We start from the raw sequence: 15,601 nt of genomic DNA, 5'->3' as shown, positions 1-15,601 counted from the left end.
TGCTAGATACGACTTAGCAGAATTTGTAAGTGAAAATCCTGAACAAGAAAAAATACAACAAAACAAGGCTAATAGTAGTTAGATATTTAAATATATTCTGAGTGCATCTTCACTTTCATCTTGAGGGTGCACTGGGATAAACAAAATGCATGGGTTTAAAACTCTTCATCTTATTCAGCCTTTCCCTTGGGGTGTGTTTATTCCTCCTTGATAAATTGTGGTTAGCTGTATGGGTAGTGCTGCGTTGGGTTTTACCACTAGATTATAATGCTTTTTGACTATTATCCCTTTTGATGTTAAAACAATCCACATTCTTTACTAGAAGTTTATAAGAGCATCTGAAAACTCTTTAGTGTTACATGCAAAATGTTTTCATAAGACTGCTGTGCTGAGAATTAGCATAAAGCATAGCATTAATTCTTTGTTATTCCAGAATTTCAGAACAGTAATCAATGCAGATCCTTAAGAAAGGTCTAATCAGAGAAAGAGACTAGATTTGCGCAAGTTTGGGATAGCACCATATGTAAAGTGATGAATATTGAGAGATATATTAGTAAGTTATATCAAGTACCAAGAAAAATCAGTATTATAATCATAGAATGCTGGATAAGACGTGTGATAAAATTGCCAGAGATTAATTTATTCTGTTTTGCTTGCTTTAGTGGTGCTCTGCTAATAACACTGTGTTACATTGCAGACAATATTTTACACTCTTCCCCGCCTCTCAGAACTTGCTGAAGATGAATGGATCTCACTCTCTAAATTTGACAGATTCACTGATGTTCCTTTGCCAGTAGCATTTCAGTGGTATCATTCTCGAACAGAACTTCGTGATCTGAAACCAAGTGACTGGTCTCAGCAGGACATGGGTAAAATAGAGCAAATCTGTATTAAATATAATTATTTGTATGTAGTAGCTATAAACACAGATCAGATGAAATACAGATGTGTTTCAGCTGAAGTAGGCTTGTATCTATGTGAGCAGAGTATATACCATAAAATGACAGTAGATGACTAAAGGTGTCTACAGTATTACTATTTAGACAGTCTTCTTTACTGAAGCAGCAGTTTCACTACTGCTTGCATATCTATATGACTGCTACTTGTTTTTATAGGTTCAAATTCAGCTGAAACAGATAGCCAGACAGAATGGACTGATGTTCAGAAAAAGATTATACCCTGGAAAAACAGTACTCCTAGTTTAGACCTGGAAATGGTATTTCAGGATCGTGCTGCTAAACTTGGTAAATCAAACAGCAGACTGATTGTGGTAGCTTCACTTATCGATAAACCTACCAATTTAGGAGGTAAGTTTGATTACACATTTTCAAACTTTTATTTTAGACCTTAGAGCCCACGTGGATAATAGGAACAAATTTAATCTACGTTGATAATTACAGAATTATTTAAGTACTACCCAGAGAAATAGATCATTGTCCTTAAAAAACTAGTAACCAAGAGAAATACAACCTGCTTGGGAAGGGGTCTTCTGTAGTTACATTTTAAGGGGTGGGGTGGAGGGAGTGCTTACATGTAGCATGCTTTAATTAAATAGAACTTCACCATAAATCGTGCTCAGTTTCTTACTGTTATTATATTCTTTGTTACAGTCAAGTTTTTAAATGTATATAGAGTTGAAGGAAGTAATTCGCTTTTTCATGTTTTTCTATAATAATTAAAGAAAATCTTTCAGACATGCTAGTTTCTCATGACTGTTGGATGGGAAAACACCTGTTCCTGATTAAGTACTCCTTCACAATATTGTGAAAGCCGTGATATAATAAATCCTGCAAATAATTTCTTGCATTGTGCTTGCTGTTGTCGACAGTTTAAATAACTGCAACGAGACTTTTAATGAAAAATAAGCCCACAGGCAGGTGCTGCCTGCATTGTAATGCCATAACGTGACATTCTCTCAAGCCTTTCATTTAACAGGTACTAGATTTTGAGCTTAAGCATGTGTGTAAGTTTGTGTCCATCCATCCCTGCTGAGGCTTGGACACTTACATAATTTACTTTGTGTAATTGGTATTGCAGAAGCATGTTGTCAGACATAGTGCTTTTCTAATTTTTATCTTTCTGCTAAGTTTCAAAACTTTTTTTCTGGTAAGTTGCATGGAACAAGGTGTGGTTTGGAAAGATCTAAGAAGCACCTGAAACTGATTAAAATAGAAGACTAACCATTTCTCTTTCAGATTCTTTGTCCTTTTTCACGTGCTAAAATATTCTGGCTTGGTATTTATTTTCTACAGAAAAATCACTTTAATTATTCTGTTCGTAGGTTTATGTCGTACAAGTGAAATATTTGGTGCATCTGCACTAGTCGTTGGCAGTCTTCATTATATACAGGATAAGCAGTTTCAGCATCTTAGCGTTTCTGCAGAGCAGTGGCTCCCCCTTGTTGAGGTGAATGGAAATATTTTAATAGCTAAAAACTGTACTGTACAGTTCATCAGATGTTGAATCTTATTTGTGTATCTTGCAAAAATGAATTTCTCATTTAATAGAAGCTCTGGCTGTTACCTCTGAGACTTAATCTTGACTATTTTGGTAAAAATTTTAAGTCGAGCTCAAAGAAGAATTTTAAAAATACTTATTGCTTTGATAAACTGATTATGTGAGCTGTCATTGTTACATCTTACTCTGTTTTTTAGTGGTGTATTGGAATTTAATGTTTATTTATAAAAATTGAACAACGCTTCATTTATCTTACTTGGTCCATTGTTTTTGGTAACTTCATGGGGATAATCTTCGAGTTTGCTTGAAGCTAAGTTGTGGCAAGCTTTTAGAACCTGTTATCTAGCTTATACAAATGAGTTTCAACCTATATATTTAGTATTTGGTAGAAAATGTTTGTGATATTTTATAATAATCAGCTTTTCAAGATCAGCTTTAAATCATCTGAAAAATTCAGTGCAAACTTTTCATTTTTTCCCCCAGTGTTTGTTTTCAGCCTATTGAGAGTCTTCTTTAGAACAAGATAGCTGTAGTGTGTTTTGCCTAAAACAGAGTGCTGATGGACAAGTTGTCGTGCCTTAGTACAGAAGCGTACTGATAATATACCTGCTGTTGCATGAAGAAATTGGCATTTAATACAAATAAGCAGTTTAGAGAGCAGGATAAAGACAACTAAGGTTCTTCACCGCAAGCTATCGCAAGTTCTAATGCAGGCACGTAAGGCAGCTCAGCTTCAATACTGGCTGTTGTTTGGGAAGAAATTCCAGGTTAAATAACAACTATGCACCTTGTCCCTATGCAAGAGTGATTCTTTTACATTCAGCTGTAAGGCTTGTAGCTGTCAGAAGCACAGAAAAGCCTTTGTTCATTGTGTTCGTGGAGTACATTTTTTGTGGCATTACTTGGCTTTTTGTGCTGTCGCTGGAGATTTTAAAATGTTAAGCTATGCATATGGACAGAGTCTTTGGGGATAAAAGTAACTTAGCTTAAACTGTCCAAGTAAATTGATTTTTACAGGAACTTCAGAAGCTTACAAATGGTGATATTTAAATATTTGTGTATTTCTCTATACTTTTGATGGACAGGTGAAACCATCTCAGCTTGTTGATTATTTGCAGCAGAAAAAAACAGAAGGCTACACTATTATTGGTGTGGAGCAGACAGCTAAAAGTTTTGATCTTACAGAATACTGCTTCCCAGAGAAGTCACTATTATTGCTGGGGTAAGAACATACACTTTCTTTATAAATCTGCCTCTTGCAGTCCATCTTTCTAGTAGTCAGTCTGGTCATATGAAAACCAAGTGACACTCGTAAAGGTGGATTTGGAACAGGAGGCAATTATGGAAATGGCAGAGCTCAGCTTTTTGTGTGCTGACAAGTGGGAGGTATTGATAAGTACTCCTGGACTTCTCCTCATACTTTACCTATCCATACAGTGTAACTCTCTTTTTTTTTTTTTTTTTTTAATGGGTGGAGCTAGCAACAGCACGGATTAGTTTTCCAGGTTAGTAATATGGGGCCCTGTATGTGTAGGCTGCTGTGAGCGCAGCAAGGATGGCTGCCTCTTTGCCCTGCTTAACTTCATGAGGAGGACTGGAGCAGAGTGGGAGCATGCAGAGCTGGGGGTGCTTCAAAAATTAAGGATGAGGCACAGGATGAAGTACAAGCAGCAGCTGGGATGACTGCAGAGACAAGTAATGATCAGTTCCTATAAGCAGGCAAGCCTCAGGTGTGACAAAGGGGGAAGCTACTTCAAGAAATCTAGAGGAAAGTGCCCACGCGTCAGAAAAGCTGCTGGAATTGTAGGGCCGCTGAGTGAGAACAGGAGCAAGGGCCTACCCATCCTTTTAGGATGAAGCAGGCAGAAATACCTTTTTCAAACCTTTTTATATGTAGCTTGTCTTCAGAATGTAATTCTTACAATGCCTTTGCTATCTTCTAATTAAAAACATAGTTTTAATTACCGGTAACTTTTGATATCTTCTGGTGTGCTCATTCTGAAGAGGTGCCACATTGCAATTCATGGCTGTGATCAGTCTTGACATTCCCTCATACTAAGAACTCAGTGAACATGAAGTGGGCAGTTAAGCTTCCCTGCTGTGCCAGCAGCGTCATGCCCTCATCATTTCATCTCTAGCTGTTCGTTTCTTTGTATAATGTGTAGTTTCAAAGCAACGGCAGACAGGAAGTGCTTACGTTGAGTGTTCAGCTATTGCTGGACCAGTGAACTAAAGCTAAGTGTTCTACCAGTTTTCCTACATCAAAGCTTAGTCCAGGTCTGGTGTGTTTTCTTTGTATCTGTAATGTATTAGTGTTTAAAAACCAAACAACAAAACCCAAAAACGAAACAAAAAACCTACACCCACCCACCACCCCCCCCCCCAAAAAAAAACCCAGACCAAAACATTTGTCCTCATCAGTTATATTGAGGGCAGATGCATCATTTGTCAAATAGTGTTTGGATGCTATTGTGACTCTTGCATCTCCTGCTTTCTGGAACACCTGTCTCTTTTCAGATAAAAAGTTACTGTTTCTTCTTTACTAGAAATGAACACGAAGGAATCCCAGCAAACCTGATTCACCACCTGGATGTCTGTGTGGAAATTCCTCAGCAGGGTATTATTCGATCACTCAATGTCCATGTAAGTGGAGCTCTGCTGATTTGGGAGTACACAAGGCAACAAGTGATCAAGCAAAAACAACAAAAATAACTGCCAAGAGTTTTGTGCCTTATAGTACAGCTGGGTGACTTCCTATGGTGCTACATGAAATTCTGAAGAGATGACATACAAACTCAGGGTGAATGAGGATTCTTAAGTTTTGCATGTTTTGTTCTCTGTGGTGTTCAGACTGACTTTTAAATGCCTTAATACTTTACCTCCTTAAATAAAACTGTTGCATTGGAAATAAATACTATTTATATTGCATGTGGTGTGTGTGATTTTTCTACTATTAGAATATCAGCATAGGACTGTGAACAATCCCAAATCAAAATGCAGGATTTTTACTGCAGTTACTTCAGTTGCGATGACCATGCTTGAAATTTAAGTGGTGCCTTTCTATAACCACAATCAAAACTTATTATAGCCAAAGTATCTAATCCCTCCAGTGTCTATGTATACTAGATTATGTAATTTTTGCAAGATAACTCAATTACATTAAATGCTGCCCCTTGTTTAAATGCCTTCCACGGTGAAGTTTGCAAATTCTGCTGTAAACAGTCTGTCTGTATCGTTAAGTGGAATTGCAGCAGTAAGGTCATCAAAACCACTCAATTATACAAAAGGACCTAATGTGAGAATCATCATAAATAACTGCCATAATTCTAGCAGAGATACTGATTGAAAACTGTTATTGCTACTGTAAAAATTCCTGTTGCTTATAAAAAATGAGCATACTCAAAATACGTAAATCGCATCATATGCTCAGGATGCATTAGGTCTTCTAATGGCTGCTGTTTTATAAACTGATGTCAGGCTTAAACTGTATTTTAAAATAATTTTAAATACTAGGTAAATGAGAAATACAAATTACATTATACTACCACTTCCTTTTGTCAAGGAGGGGAAGTTAGAATGAACTTTTATTTTTTTTTACAGAAAAGCAGGTTTACTTACTGAAAAACATCTTACTGTTCTCTTTTGAATATGTACATTGCACTTTAATCATTTATTCCTGTGAAACAGTTTGGCTAATGATACATTCAAAACCTTAGATTTGTGAACAGCCCTGCACTGTATTTCTTTGACTTATACTCTTGAAAAAGGTGTCCATGACCATCTTTTTTTTTTCAGCAGACATGAGACCTTGCAACAAGAACAGCAGCAGCCTGCATTTCAGGGAGACAGTCAGGATCTCAGTTCTTGAGCCCAAGCAGCTTCTGTTGCTTTCTCATGCTTTTTCCTTCTGTAGTTACTCTTGTGAGATGTATTCTGAAAGCAGAGTACCTATGACTTTCCAGCAGCTTCTGGAGGATGATACCCTTCTGTTTCAAGCTTTCTTTTATATTTTAAAAAGTCTCTTCTTTTGTCAAAATACTTAACCTGTTTAAAAAGAGAAAAGATGCTCAGAAGATTTTAGCAGAGGAAAGGGCTTTGTGCATCATAGGAAAACTAAGGAATAAACAGTCTTTGATACTAAACTTAAGGAGTATTTTAACTCAATACACTACCAGTTGGAGAGTGTGTTGCTCTGTTGAAGTAGAAGACTAAAGTGGACTGTTTTGTAGGGGTTTTTTTCCCATTCTGAAAGTGAACTTCTATTTCCTGTCATAACTATTCCATTACTTCCATGAACATTAATAAAAGCAGTCTATTGGTTTGTTATTTTCACTGCTACAAACAATATTTCTAATGCAAAGATAAGTCCAGCAGCTTTTCTGTGGTATCACAGACTGTAACCTCTGAATTCACTACCACTGATGCGCGTAGCACCAAAGCACTGCTGTTGGAAACAATCATCACTGCAGACGAAATAACAGCAGAACTGCAGTGTTCAAAATACAGCAACTGTGAATGTACTTGTTTTTAACTGACTTCAGTCTACTCGCTCAAATAGGAACTGTTCAGCCCCTCAGGAACTTCTGTTATTAAAGTGCAATGCCTGTTAGAAAAGTTAAGAATTACAGCTTGAGGTCAGGAAACCAAGAACATGAATGAGATACATGTAAGCAGATGGTTTGCTGTGAAATTATACTGCATGAAGGAGGGTAATAGAGCCAGTCCTAAGCTGCCATGCAACTGCAAGCCCTGCATGCCTCCCTTCTGTATTAGCCTTTCTTCTTTAGTTACAATTATTTCTGTGCACTTCTAAAGCTTCTAAGTATTTTTCAGATTTTTTTTTTTAATTAATTAAACAATAAGCCTGTATGCTTGTATAGTTGTGTATTTATCTGAAAGTTTCAGGTCATGTTGTCCTTTCCCTCTATACTATATACTATTCATAGTTCTTGGGCCAGTCGGTGTCCACCGAGGAGTTTCACTTTCCCAGCCAGACCAAAAGTGTGCAAACCAAGTTACATTTGACAAGGGTGTACTGTTATCTATGACAGAGCATAAGACTACAAGTATTCTGCAATCCAAGAAACTGAAGTTGCTGTCATTAACAAGGCAAATGTAGTTACTTGTCAATGCCGTTACTAACGTGCAAAGAAACGCTCTGTTCATTTAGTAGGAGCTTTAGGAGGCTGAGTGCAGGAGGACACGCGCAGAGCGGCGGCTGCTCACCCACTGCTGCGGGCACCGGGACTCGAAGGACAGCCGCAGCTTCTCACACTTGCTGGCATCGTCTGCGTGCCTATCCAAGCACTGCCAGAACTCGTCCCGGGCCCCCCAGCAGGCCTTCCTCTCCTCCATCGTTGGTGCCGACATCTTCGCTACCGACCTGAACACAAACAGTGGTTGTCCGAGCGCGCCTCGCCCCATCCTGCTGCTGCCCCGGGCCGGCTGTGAGCTTCACCGCGCCCCGACACGGCCCTGCCTGCGCTCCCAAGGCACCGGGGGCATCACGGAACCACTGCGGTAGGAAGGTCATCAGGTCCGGCCGCTACCCCAGCCCTGCCAAGCCCAGCACTAACCCACGGCCCTCAGCACTGCATCCACGCGGGCTCTAAACACCTCCAGGGATGGCGACGGCACCACCTCCCTGGGCAGCCTGTCCCAACGCTTCACCACCCTTCCCGTGAAGAAATTTTCCCGATACCCAACCTAAACCTCCCCCGGCGCAACGTGAGGCCGCTTCCTCTCGTCCTGTCGCTCGTTATCCGGGAGAAGAGGCCGACCCCCGCTGCCTACGGCCCCTGTCAGGTGGCTGCAGAAAGCGATCAGGCCTCTCCCTCGAGGAAGGGGGTGCCTGAGCGCACTGTCCGCAGCCGCGGGAGGGAAGGCCCCGGACCGCGCACGGCACCGCACTCACCCTGCCCGGCTAAGGTCGCGGCCCCGGAAGCAGTACGGCGCGGTCCCTGCTGCGCAGGCGCGGCCCGGCGGCCCCGGGTGCGATTGGTCCGCGGGCTGGTTGTCCCGCCCCGGTCGCCGTGGGGGCGGGACCGCGGGTGCTCGCCGGGGGCCGGTGCCGGCCGGGGGCAGCCCCTCAGGGGCGCCCTGCCCTGCCCTGCCCTGCCCTGCCCTGCCGCGGCCTCTCGGTGGGCGGCGAGGGCCGTCCGTTTGCGGAAGGCGCGTTCAAAACCCCAGAGACAGAGGGGGTTTCGCGGCGGCCTGTGCGCAGCTGTGCCGGCCTCGCAGGGCCGCCCTGGGGAGATTTCTTGTGACAGATCCTGTCGCTGCGTCAAGCTGGTGATAAAAACAAGGAAGAAGAACGGGGTTGCCTCAGTAGAAGAAAAATTTGCCCGTAGCGAGGGCCATAAAATACTGCTAGAAGTCTGGGGGCCGGCTGCGTGGGCAGCTGGTGAGCTCAGCCTGGCAGCAGCGCCAGGCCCGAGGCCTGCAGGGCTGGTAGGCAGCATCCAGGAGCAAGCTCGGTTTCCTTATTTTATTTGGAATTTGATGGGGCTTCCCTGTGCTGGTCCCTGTAGCCAGGGAGCCGATAACCTTCCTGTTATGCATCGGCTGCCTGGGAGCGTGGAGCAGTTTTCCAGTTTCCAAAGCTGTGGTGCATGTTTCCATAGTCATGTGCCCCAGCATTGGGAAGGGTGGTGTTTTTCCATCTGGGAAGAGGCAAACTCTGCCAGTGCTGAGCCCCTAGCAGCCCCGGGGCCGGCGGCTTCGCCAGCAGCTTGTGGCCAGCCAGCGCTCCAGGTGTGCGAGGCTGCTCGGCACCCGGTCGGGGAGCGTGTCTAGGTGTTGAACTTGAGCTGGATTTCTTCCTCATGGAGTGGTAATGGTTGTGGCTGGTGAGCCTGCTTTCCTGGCTCTCCCTGGGGGTGGCTCACTTGTCCTGGTACAAGGAAAGGTATTTCAAGGGAAAACCAAGGATTTGCACTTCTTCAACAGTGCTCCCTGTAAGCCAGCCAGATCTGGAGGGGATTTTATTCATCAAAATGCCTAACCAGCCCCTTGGAAGGGATACTTTTGTGGAGCAAAGTGAACGCGACTGCTGGTGGATACTGTACGGTATATAACACAGTCTGTGTTCTTGTCCCTGCCTGTTTGCTTAACCGCCTTCTGTTTGCCAGACTATGATAGGTAAGAGAAGTGCAGTAATTTAATTTCTAATGAAACAGGGGGTTTAATGTGAGTGGAAGTCACTATAAAAGTAGAATTTCAATTATATTTTTCTGTTGAAAAGAATTAATATTGATGTAAATTTATATTACGGCTTTCTTATGACCCTTTTGCACTCATGCTTTTGTGAAGCAAGCTTTTACAAGTGTGAATATTGCAAAGAAAATTAATGTTAAGTCTCAAGACTGAAACATAATAATAGGAAATGTCAGTTGTATTTTAGCTTTCAAAATTTATGGTGCGTGTAGTGTTTTTTGGTTACTGCATTCATGAAACAGAGAGGATAACGGTGGTTACATATAATTAATCACAAAGCCCAAACAGCACATCTGGGATATTTGTGATAAATAGTTTATTCTTTAATGACTTGTAGATCAAGAAATACTCACTGGAGACAATTATAAATAGCTCTGTGTAATGGATGTTATGGAAATTCAGTGATCTGTCTTTTCTTCTATTCATGCACTTTGTAAAACCAGATTTATCTAATACGTTTTCAATGGCAATTTGGTTAAACTGCTATAATAAGGAGGTGGATTGTTTTGTTGTTAGTTAGCCAGTTCTAAGTATCTATCTTTAGTGTTTTACTTTTGGGAAATGTGCCCAGTAAGTAATAAATGGGTTATTTATAATAGCCAGGTGGAGGCAAATGTTCTAGAAAGATGGGAGGCTGAAAAAAATTCAGATTTGTTAGCTGTGCTGGTTGCTGCAGTTGAAGCTTTTGAATTACATTTCCATTTAGTGGTTAGTGAGATAGATGTTAAAGAAATATTTGCCCATCTCCCACTGAAACCAGCAGTGCGTTAAAGTGAGTCGTGTGGAGTTTATACAGTGGCTCAGCTCTCAGACTCTGTTGTGCCTGTTCTTGCTAATTGAGATACAGCATTGCGTGTGCTTTGCCTTCCAGTTAACATCTAACAGATCTCTCCTCACCTACAGTGTTACTTATGCCATATTTAATTGAAATTTGCTCAGCAGATTCTGGATTGGCAACCATGATGATTTCTCCTTTCACTTTGAAAGCAATTAAAACTTCTTTCTTTTCACATAACCTTGCATTTAATACCAAACATTTGCAAATAAAGATCTGAAAGAGGCATATTAGTTTCAAAATGTTTAAGAAATGTGTACTGTACTTTCTATGGCCTTATACAAAGCACTCTTTTTTCATTATTTCATAAAGACTTCATGTCGAGTTTTACTTGTGTGCATTTCCTTTTAACAATAATGTGCTTAACCTTCTCTGGATGAGTTAGCAAAAATCTGGGGTTTTGAATAAATATAGAAGGAGGAGTATGTGAGGAGAAATAAAGCTATAGCTTGTGTTTGGCAGCCTTAGCAAACCAGTTTTCTGAATCTCTAAGAAAATGTGCATTATCACATTATTTTTCAATTAAATGTGTGTTGGGGCTCTTACCTTGATTTCCCCATAATGCTGTCTTTGCTGGGTGTTGTGATGAGCATTCCTGCACTGAGTGCCCATGTGACATGAACACAGAGAATTAAGCATGTGTCTTGGGACGCTGCAGGAGAGACTGACGTAGAGACTACCACGGCTTTGTGCAGTAGCTCTGCATGTATCAGAGGGCTGGGGCTGTGGGTTCATCTGATAGTGCTGGAGGGGATTTGACTAGGAAGGGCTAAGCTGTCTGTGCAGGCTGATACGGAGACAGAAGGGGAAAGAATAGACAGAACAATAGTTTTCACATTTTCCAGATCTCTGTTCAGTGATTTGAAGCCTGCTGAGAAAAGGCTTGCTTGTCTTTGTGACCTCTCGTGGACATCAAATGGAGTACTCTGTGGAACTCGTCTGAAAATCACTAGGCTACCTAGATGAGTGGCGATTATGATGAAGAAAAAAAACCCAGCAACTGGAGGTTTAGGATTTTTTTAAGGTGATATAGTAATGTACATTAATTATAGGCAATTGTTTTTAATGCCAATGGTCCATTTTTGTTAGTTGTTAGGAAGGAAGAAAACAGAAAAAAGAGTATTTTGGGAAAAGCAGGAGATGATGGTAAGGTGGGAAGACTGACTAATTCTTACTCTTCTGTTGTCTCCTGATTAGCAGTTCTCCAAGCCTACCAAGGATGAGACAAGCTTGCTTTTCAGCAATGTTGATGCTCAGCTTTTTGCAAGAAGGCTAGATTGGAAATGAAATCTGTCTGGTCTACAAGGAGACTTCAATTTTCAAAGCTATGTAAGTGGAAGAAGAACACTCATCTTTTCAGTGTCATTTGGATGCCTTCAGATTTCTCTATCATGTTATGTACTAAAAGCAAAGAAGTAGTTCCTAGTTCTCTCTGAGACTAAAACACATCCTAAAATTCTTTATTAAAAAATCAGCTGCATGCTTGCATTCAGGTATTATGTTTAATCAGCTGCACCTTATGTTCACTATAAACTTTGTCTGTGAAGCGTAGGTGTACTCATCCAGATGGGATTGCTTACACGTACACAAAGGCAATGTCGTTTTCAAATATGATGAGTATTTGTTCCCAAGATCAATATCAATTTTCTTAGTAGCCAAGCTAGCAAGTGACGTGCCTTTCACCAAATCCAAAATCACAAGGAGAGAGCGATGGTTTTGTTTACAAGTCAGAAGGCATTTAAAATATGTAATTGGCCAAAAATCACAAGGAGAGTATAATGCAATTTACCCTGCTTACTAGGCTGCAGTCATTAAAGACTTGCCAGCTTCAGAAGCCAGAGGGACAGTGAGACCTATTGATGGGAGAGCATAAAGCGATGTTCACTGGCCCATACCATATGCTTATAGCAAGCAGGGCAGCAAATCCAAGCTGAAGTTCACATTTTGTAAGTCCTTACAGATCTTGCTGCTTGGACCCCACAAATTCAGCTTTTAGGATTCTTTTAAGAATCTTGTAAGAATCTTTTAAGCATCTGGGTCAGTTGTGTGTATGTGCAGAAGCTGGAGTTTGGTGTAAATAATCTGCAGAAACCAAGGCAGCTGTCCCCTTAAGAAAGGCAAAGAAGTCTCAGTCTCTGTCTTGTCCATTTCATGTTAAGAAGAGTGAAGGATGGATGCCTTTCCACAGGCTCATCTTGGCCTTTTTTTTTTTTTTTGAGAGAGAGAGAGAATAGGAAACACTGCACTTAGATTTCTGAAGTGTTTCTAATGATGCTTCTTACCAAAGAAATGAAGCTACTGTGGATCAAAAGAGATTGTCTTGTAGACTAATAACTTAGGTTAGTGAGGTAGGAAACAGAGAGCAGGAATAAGTTATTGCTCTTCAAAAGGAGAGAGATTACCAAAGGAGCTGTGCTGAAGCCAGTCTTCTTGTGTGTACTCAAAAATGGTTGATCAAAAGACCCCAACATTTACTGATCAACTGTTTTACTGATTCGGGAGAGTGGAGACTAGAACTGAGAGAGGATCTCTTTCTGTCGTGTGGCCAGGCAGCAAAATATCTGGTGGCATTCAGCTTTAATAGACATGACGTAACGGACATGGTGAAAAGGTCTAAAAATATGGTGAGGGCCTCTAAATTCACTGTTATCACTCATCAGAAAGATTCTCAGTTTATGGTGGGTAACTGTTAAAGCACATCTACTTTAGTTCTCTTCATTTGGGTGAATAATGCTCTGCAGGTTGATTGCTGTTTTTCTGAATCAACGCACTGGTGGCTCTCTTGACCTGTTAGATGGACTTGGTCTAGAACTGGAGGGAAACCTGGAGATGAAGAGCTGGAAAACTCTCTTGAGTTCTTTTCTAAAGAGATCATCTAGTTCAGCAGTAGGATTAAAGAAATGTCTCTATACCATTGCAGAAAAAATGCAGATAACAGGTTCTTAAATACAATACTAATATGAGCTCCACAACCCTCCTTGTTTAAGCCTTTTCCAGAATTGGAATTCCTTGCTTTCTAAGTTCCGCTCTTCATTACTGAGGAATAAGTTGGTTGCATCCTAGTATATCTGTAATGGAGAAATACCAGTTGCCGCTGCCTTTAGAATGATCTTGTGCATAAATATTAAAGATCCCTGTAACAGAGTTTCAGATAGAAGAGAGAAATACGAGGCTTATTATTTTCAGAAACATTAGTTTGACCTACTGGTCCTGTCCTTAGTAATTTGATTTCCTCTTAAAAGATTTCTAGGCTGCAGGTGGGCATCTGTTCATTTAAATTCCTTTTTGCTTTTGCAAGATCTTTAAGCTCTTTTTTTTCTTATTTCACTTTTTAATGTTCAGGACTTCTAGATAAGGTGCAGGTTATTATGGAAATGCCTTAGAACATGCCAGCTAAAGAAAAAAAAAGTAATTGCTTCTCTTTTAATAATGATGAGCTAATTAAACTCATCCATCAAAATTCATTACGGCTGGCAGTTTCTGCAAAGGCAGCTTGCACAACGACTGGACTGTGAAAGAAGGTTCTCAGCTTTGACCTTTGCCAAGGAGTACGTAGCTCAGGTTTGGAGGCCTTGAAGGGTTCCACCCTTCCTGCAGTACAGATCAGGGACATGGAGCCAAACTCCCTGTAGTTTATGGCTTTACAGCATGTGCACGGACCCCGTTTCTTCAAACTGGCATTGTAGCAAGGGGCAGCTGGGCATCTTCCCCTGGAAAGCGTTTCCCAAAAGGCATTTCTGTCCTGATCCCACCCGCAGCTCTCCTATGCTCCTGCTTCACACCAGTTGTGCTTTTCTGGATTCTATTATTTCCCCATTCCTTGAAGAAGCCCCCAGTCCCAGCCTGCTGAGTCTCTGTCACCCCCTACTCCTAGCCTGCTTTCTGAGTCCCTGTAGCCCAGATGGGTGATGCGCTATTCCTAGGGCTTCTGAAGTGCTGGAGACCTGTGACATTCTTTTCAGTGAACAAGAGGGGTGTTTCACATGTGTTTCTGTTGTGCAGATTTGTGAGTTTACTGGGAATATGTTCCACAGCTACGCAAGTTGATTCAGTCTTCTGTGTTCAGTGAGTTTGCAGCCTGCAGGCACAGTACAGAAAGGTTTTTGACCAGAAATGGTGTCAATCTGGTAATGTTACCTTCCCTGTAGGCTGAAGATACTGTCTGTATGAACCCTGACCAACTCAATATTGCACTAGCTTTGTTACAGAGCGCTCTGGAGAGCTCAGGGTAAGCGACTTGTCCCAGAGCTTACAGGAGACATTAATTCAGCCCCAGAACTTAGTGATCTACAGGTCCTGCTAGTCTGCTGTCAGCCACAAACCCGGTTAAGCTACATGTTGATTTCAGTGTTCTGTTCAGCTGTTGAGTATTGTGGTTGGATTTCTGCCTCTCCTAGCTATTTCCTGAAGACTACTGATATGACCTAGACCATCCTAGACAGAAGAAGAGGAGAAACTTTTTAAAATACGCCCAGCTCTGACTCATGTGCTGGTGAAAAGCTCATGCAACCCCTGTGGAGAGCTGCAATAAAAAAATATAGAAGTAGCAGCAGGAGACAACTACAGACAACAGGGCAAGGAGAAGGACATGCAAGGGAGGGGGAGAACTGCTGTTCCTTCCTCGGATTCCTCACTGCTGTACTGTGCAGCAGCAAAAGCTGGCAGCTGCAGTGGGGTCTGGTGATACTGTTTATTGACTTCCTTGAGATTTTTTCCCATTTGCTGTTTTAGCAAGCCCACTAGATCATTCCTGGTTTCCCCCTTTGCTGGAAGAGCCAAGATGCTTTGTGAGGGCTACATTTGGGCCCGAAGCTGCCAATCTGGGTCAGCCCTTGACCCAAGGGAGCACACTGGTGGCTGGCAGTGCTCTGCGAGGGCAGGGGACCAGCGTCAAAGACACCAGCCGGTAAGGCCTGATGCTGCAGTCACCTGCAGTTCTGCCTCAGGAGGAGGTTTGAAGTGGCCAAGGGTGGGCTAAAAGTGCTGGTTCCACACTTGTGTTGCTTTGCTGTCTCCTGAAGAGCAGGTATGGCCCTGCGGAGCTGTGTGAGGTCCATAGAGGCCAGCAGTGGGTCTGACTCATGGGGTGCTGCA

At 41.9% G+C, this 15,601-nt stretch overlaps 2 protein-coding genes across 3 annotated transcripts in view; one reads left to right on the top strand and one right to left on the bottom strand.

The window, feature by feature from the left end:
* Positions 1–5,385, top strand: part of TARBP1 (TAR (HIV-1) RNA binding protein 1) — a 40,913-nt gene extending 35,528 nt beyond the window's left edge. The window contains exons 26-30 of the mRNA XM_056342611.1: positions 698–869; positions 1,116–1,307; positions 2,282–2,406; positions 3,543–3,679; positions 5,004–5,385. Of these exons, the coding sequence (XP_056198586.1) occupies positions 698–869; positions 1,116–1,307; positions 2,282–2,406; positions 3,543–3,679; positions 5,004–5,169 (792 nt within the window). The 3' untranslated portion in view covers positions 5,170–5,385. The remainder of the gene's footprint in view (positions 1–697; positions 870–1,115; positions 1,308–2,281; positions 2,407–3,542; positions 3,680–5,003) is intronic.
* A 723-nt stretch (positions 5,386–6,108) lies between these two features.
* On the bottom strand, positions 6,109–8,430 carry LOC130151038 (cytochrome c oxidase assembly factor 6 homolog). 2 transcript variants are annotated; one of them, XM_056342614.1, is made up of 3 exons: positions 8,372–8,430; positions 7,684–7,840; positions 6,109–6,501 (listed from the first exon to the last, which is right to left on the bottom strand). In XM_056342614.1, exons 2-3 carry the CDS (start codon positions 7,825–7,827, stop codon positions 6,406–6,408), a joined length of 240 nt encoding a protein of 79 aa, XP_056198589.1. In that variant the 5' UTR covers positions 7,828–7,840; positions 8,372–8,430; the 3' UTR covers positions 6,109–6,405. The 2 variants fall into 2 exon arrangements, with proteins under 2 accessions (XP_056198589.1, XP_056198588.1); XM_056342613.1 differs by lacking the exon at positions 8,372–8,430 and adding an exon at positions 8,164–8,365.
* Positions 8,431–15,601: the final 7,171 nt, after the last annotated feature.

This window comes from Falco biarmicus, chromosome 6 (genome assembly GCF_023638135.1).
Source record: "Falco biarmicus isolate bFalBia1 chromosome 6, bFalBia1.pri, whole genome shotgun sequence".
Classification (NCBI taxonomy): domain Eukaryota; kingdom Metazoa; phylum Chordata; class Aves; order Falconiformes; family Falconidae; genus Falco; species Falco biarmicus.
Note: the sequence above shows the minus strand (reverse complement) of the source record. Positions and strands in the feature narration are given on the sequence as shown.

Coding starts and splice junctions, on each gene's coding strand:
- LOC130151038 (XM_056342614.1), bottom strand. CDS start 7,827: ATGTCGGCACCAACGATGGAGGAGAGGAAGGCCTGCTGGGGGGCCCGG. Junction 6,502..7,683: donor CCCGGTGCCCGCAGCAGTGG/GTGAGCAGCCGC, acceptor CTTTTTAAACAG/GTTAAGTATTTTGACAAAAG.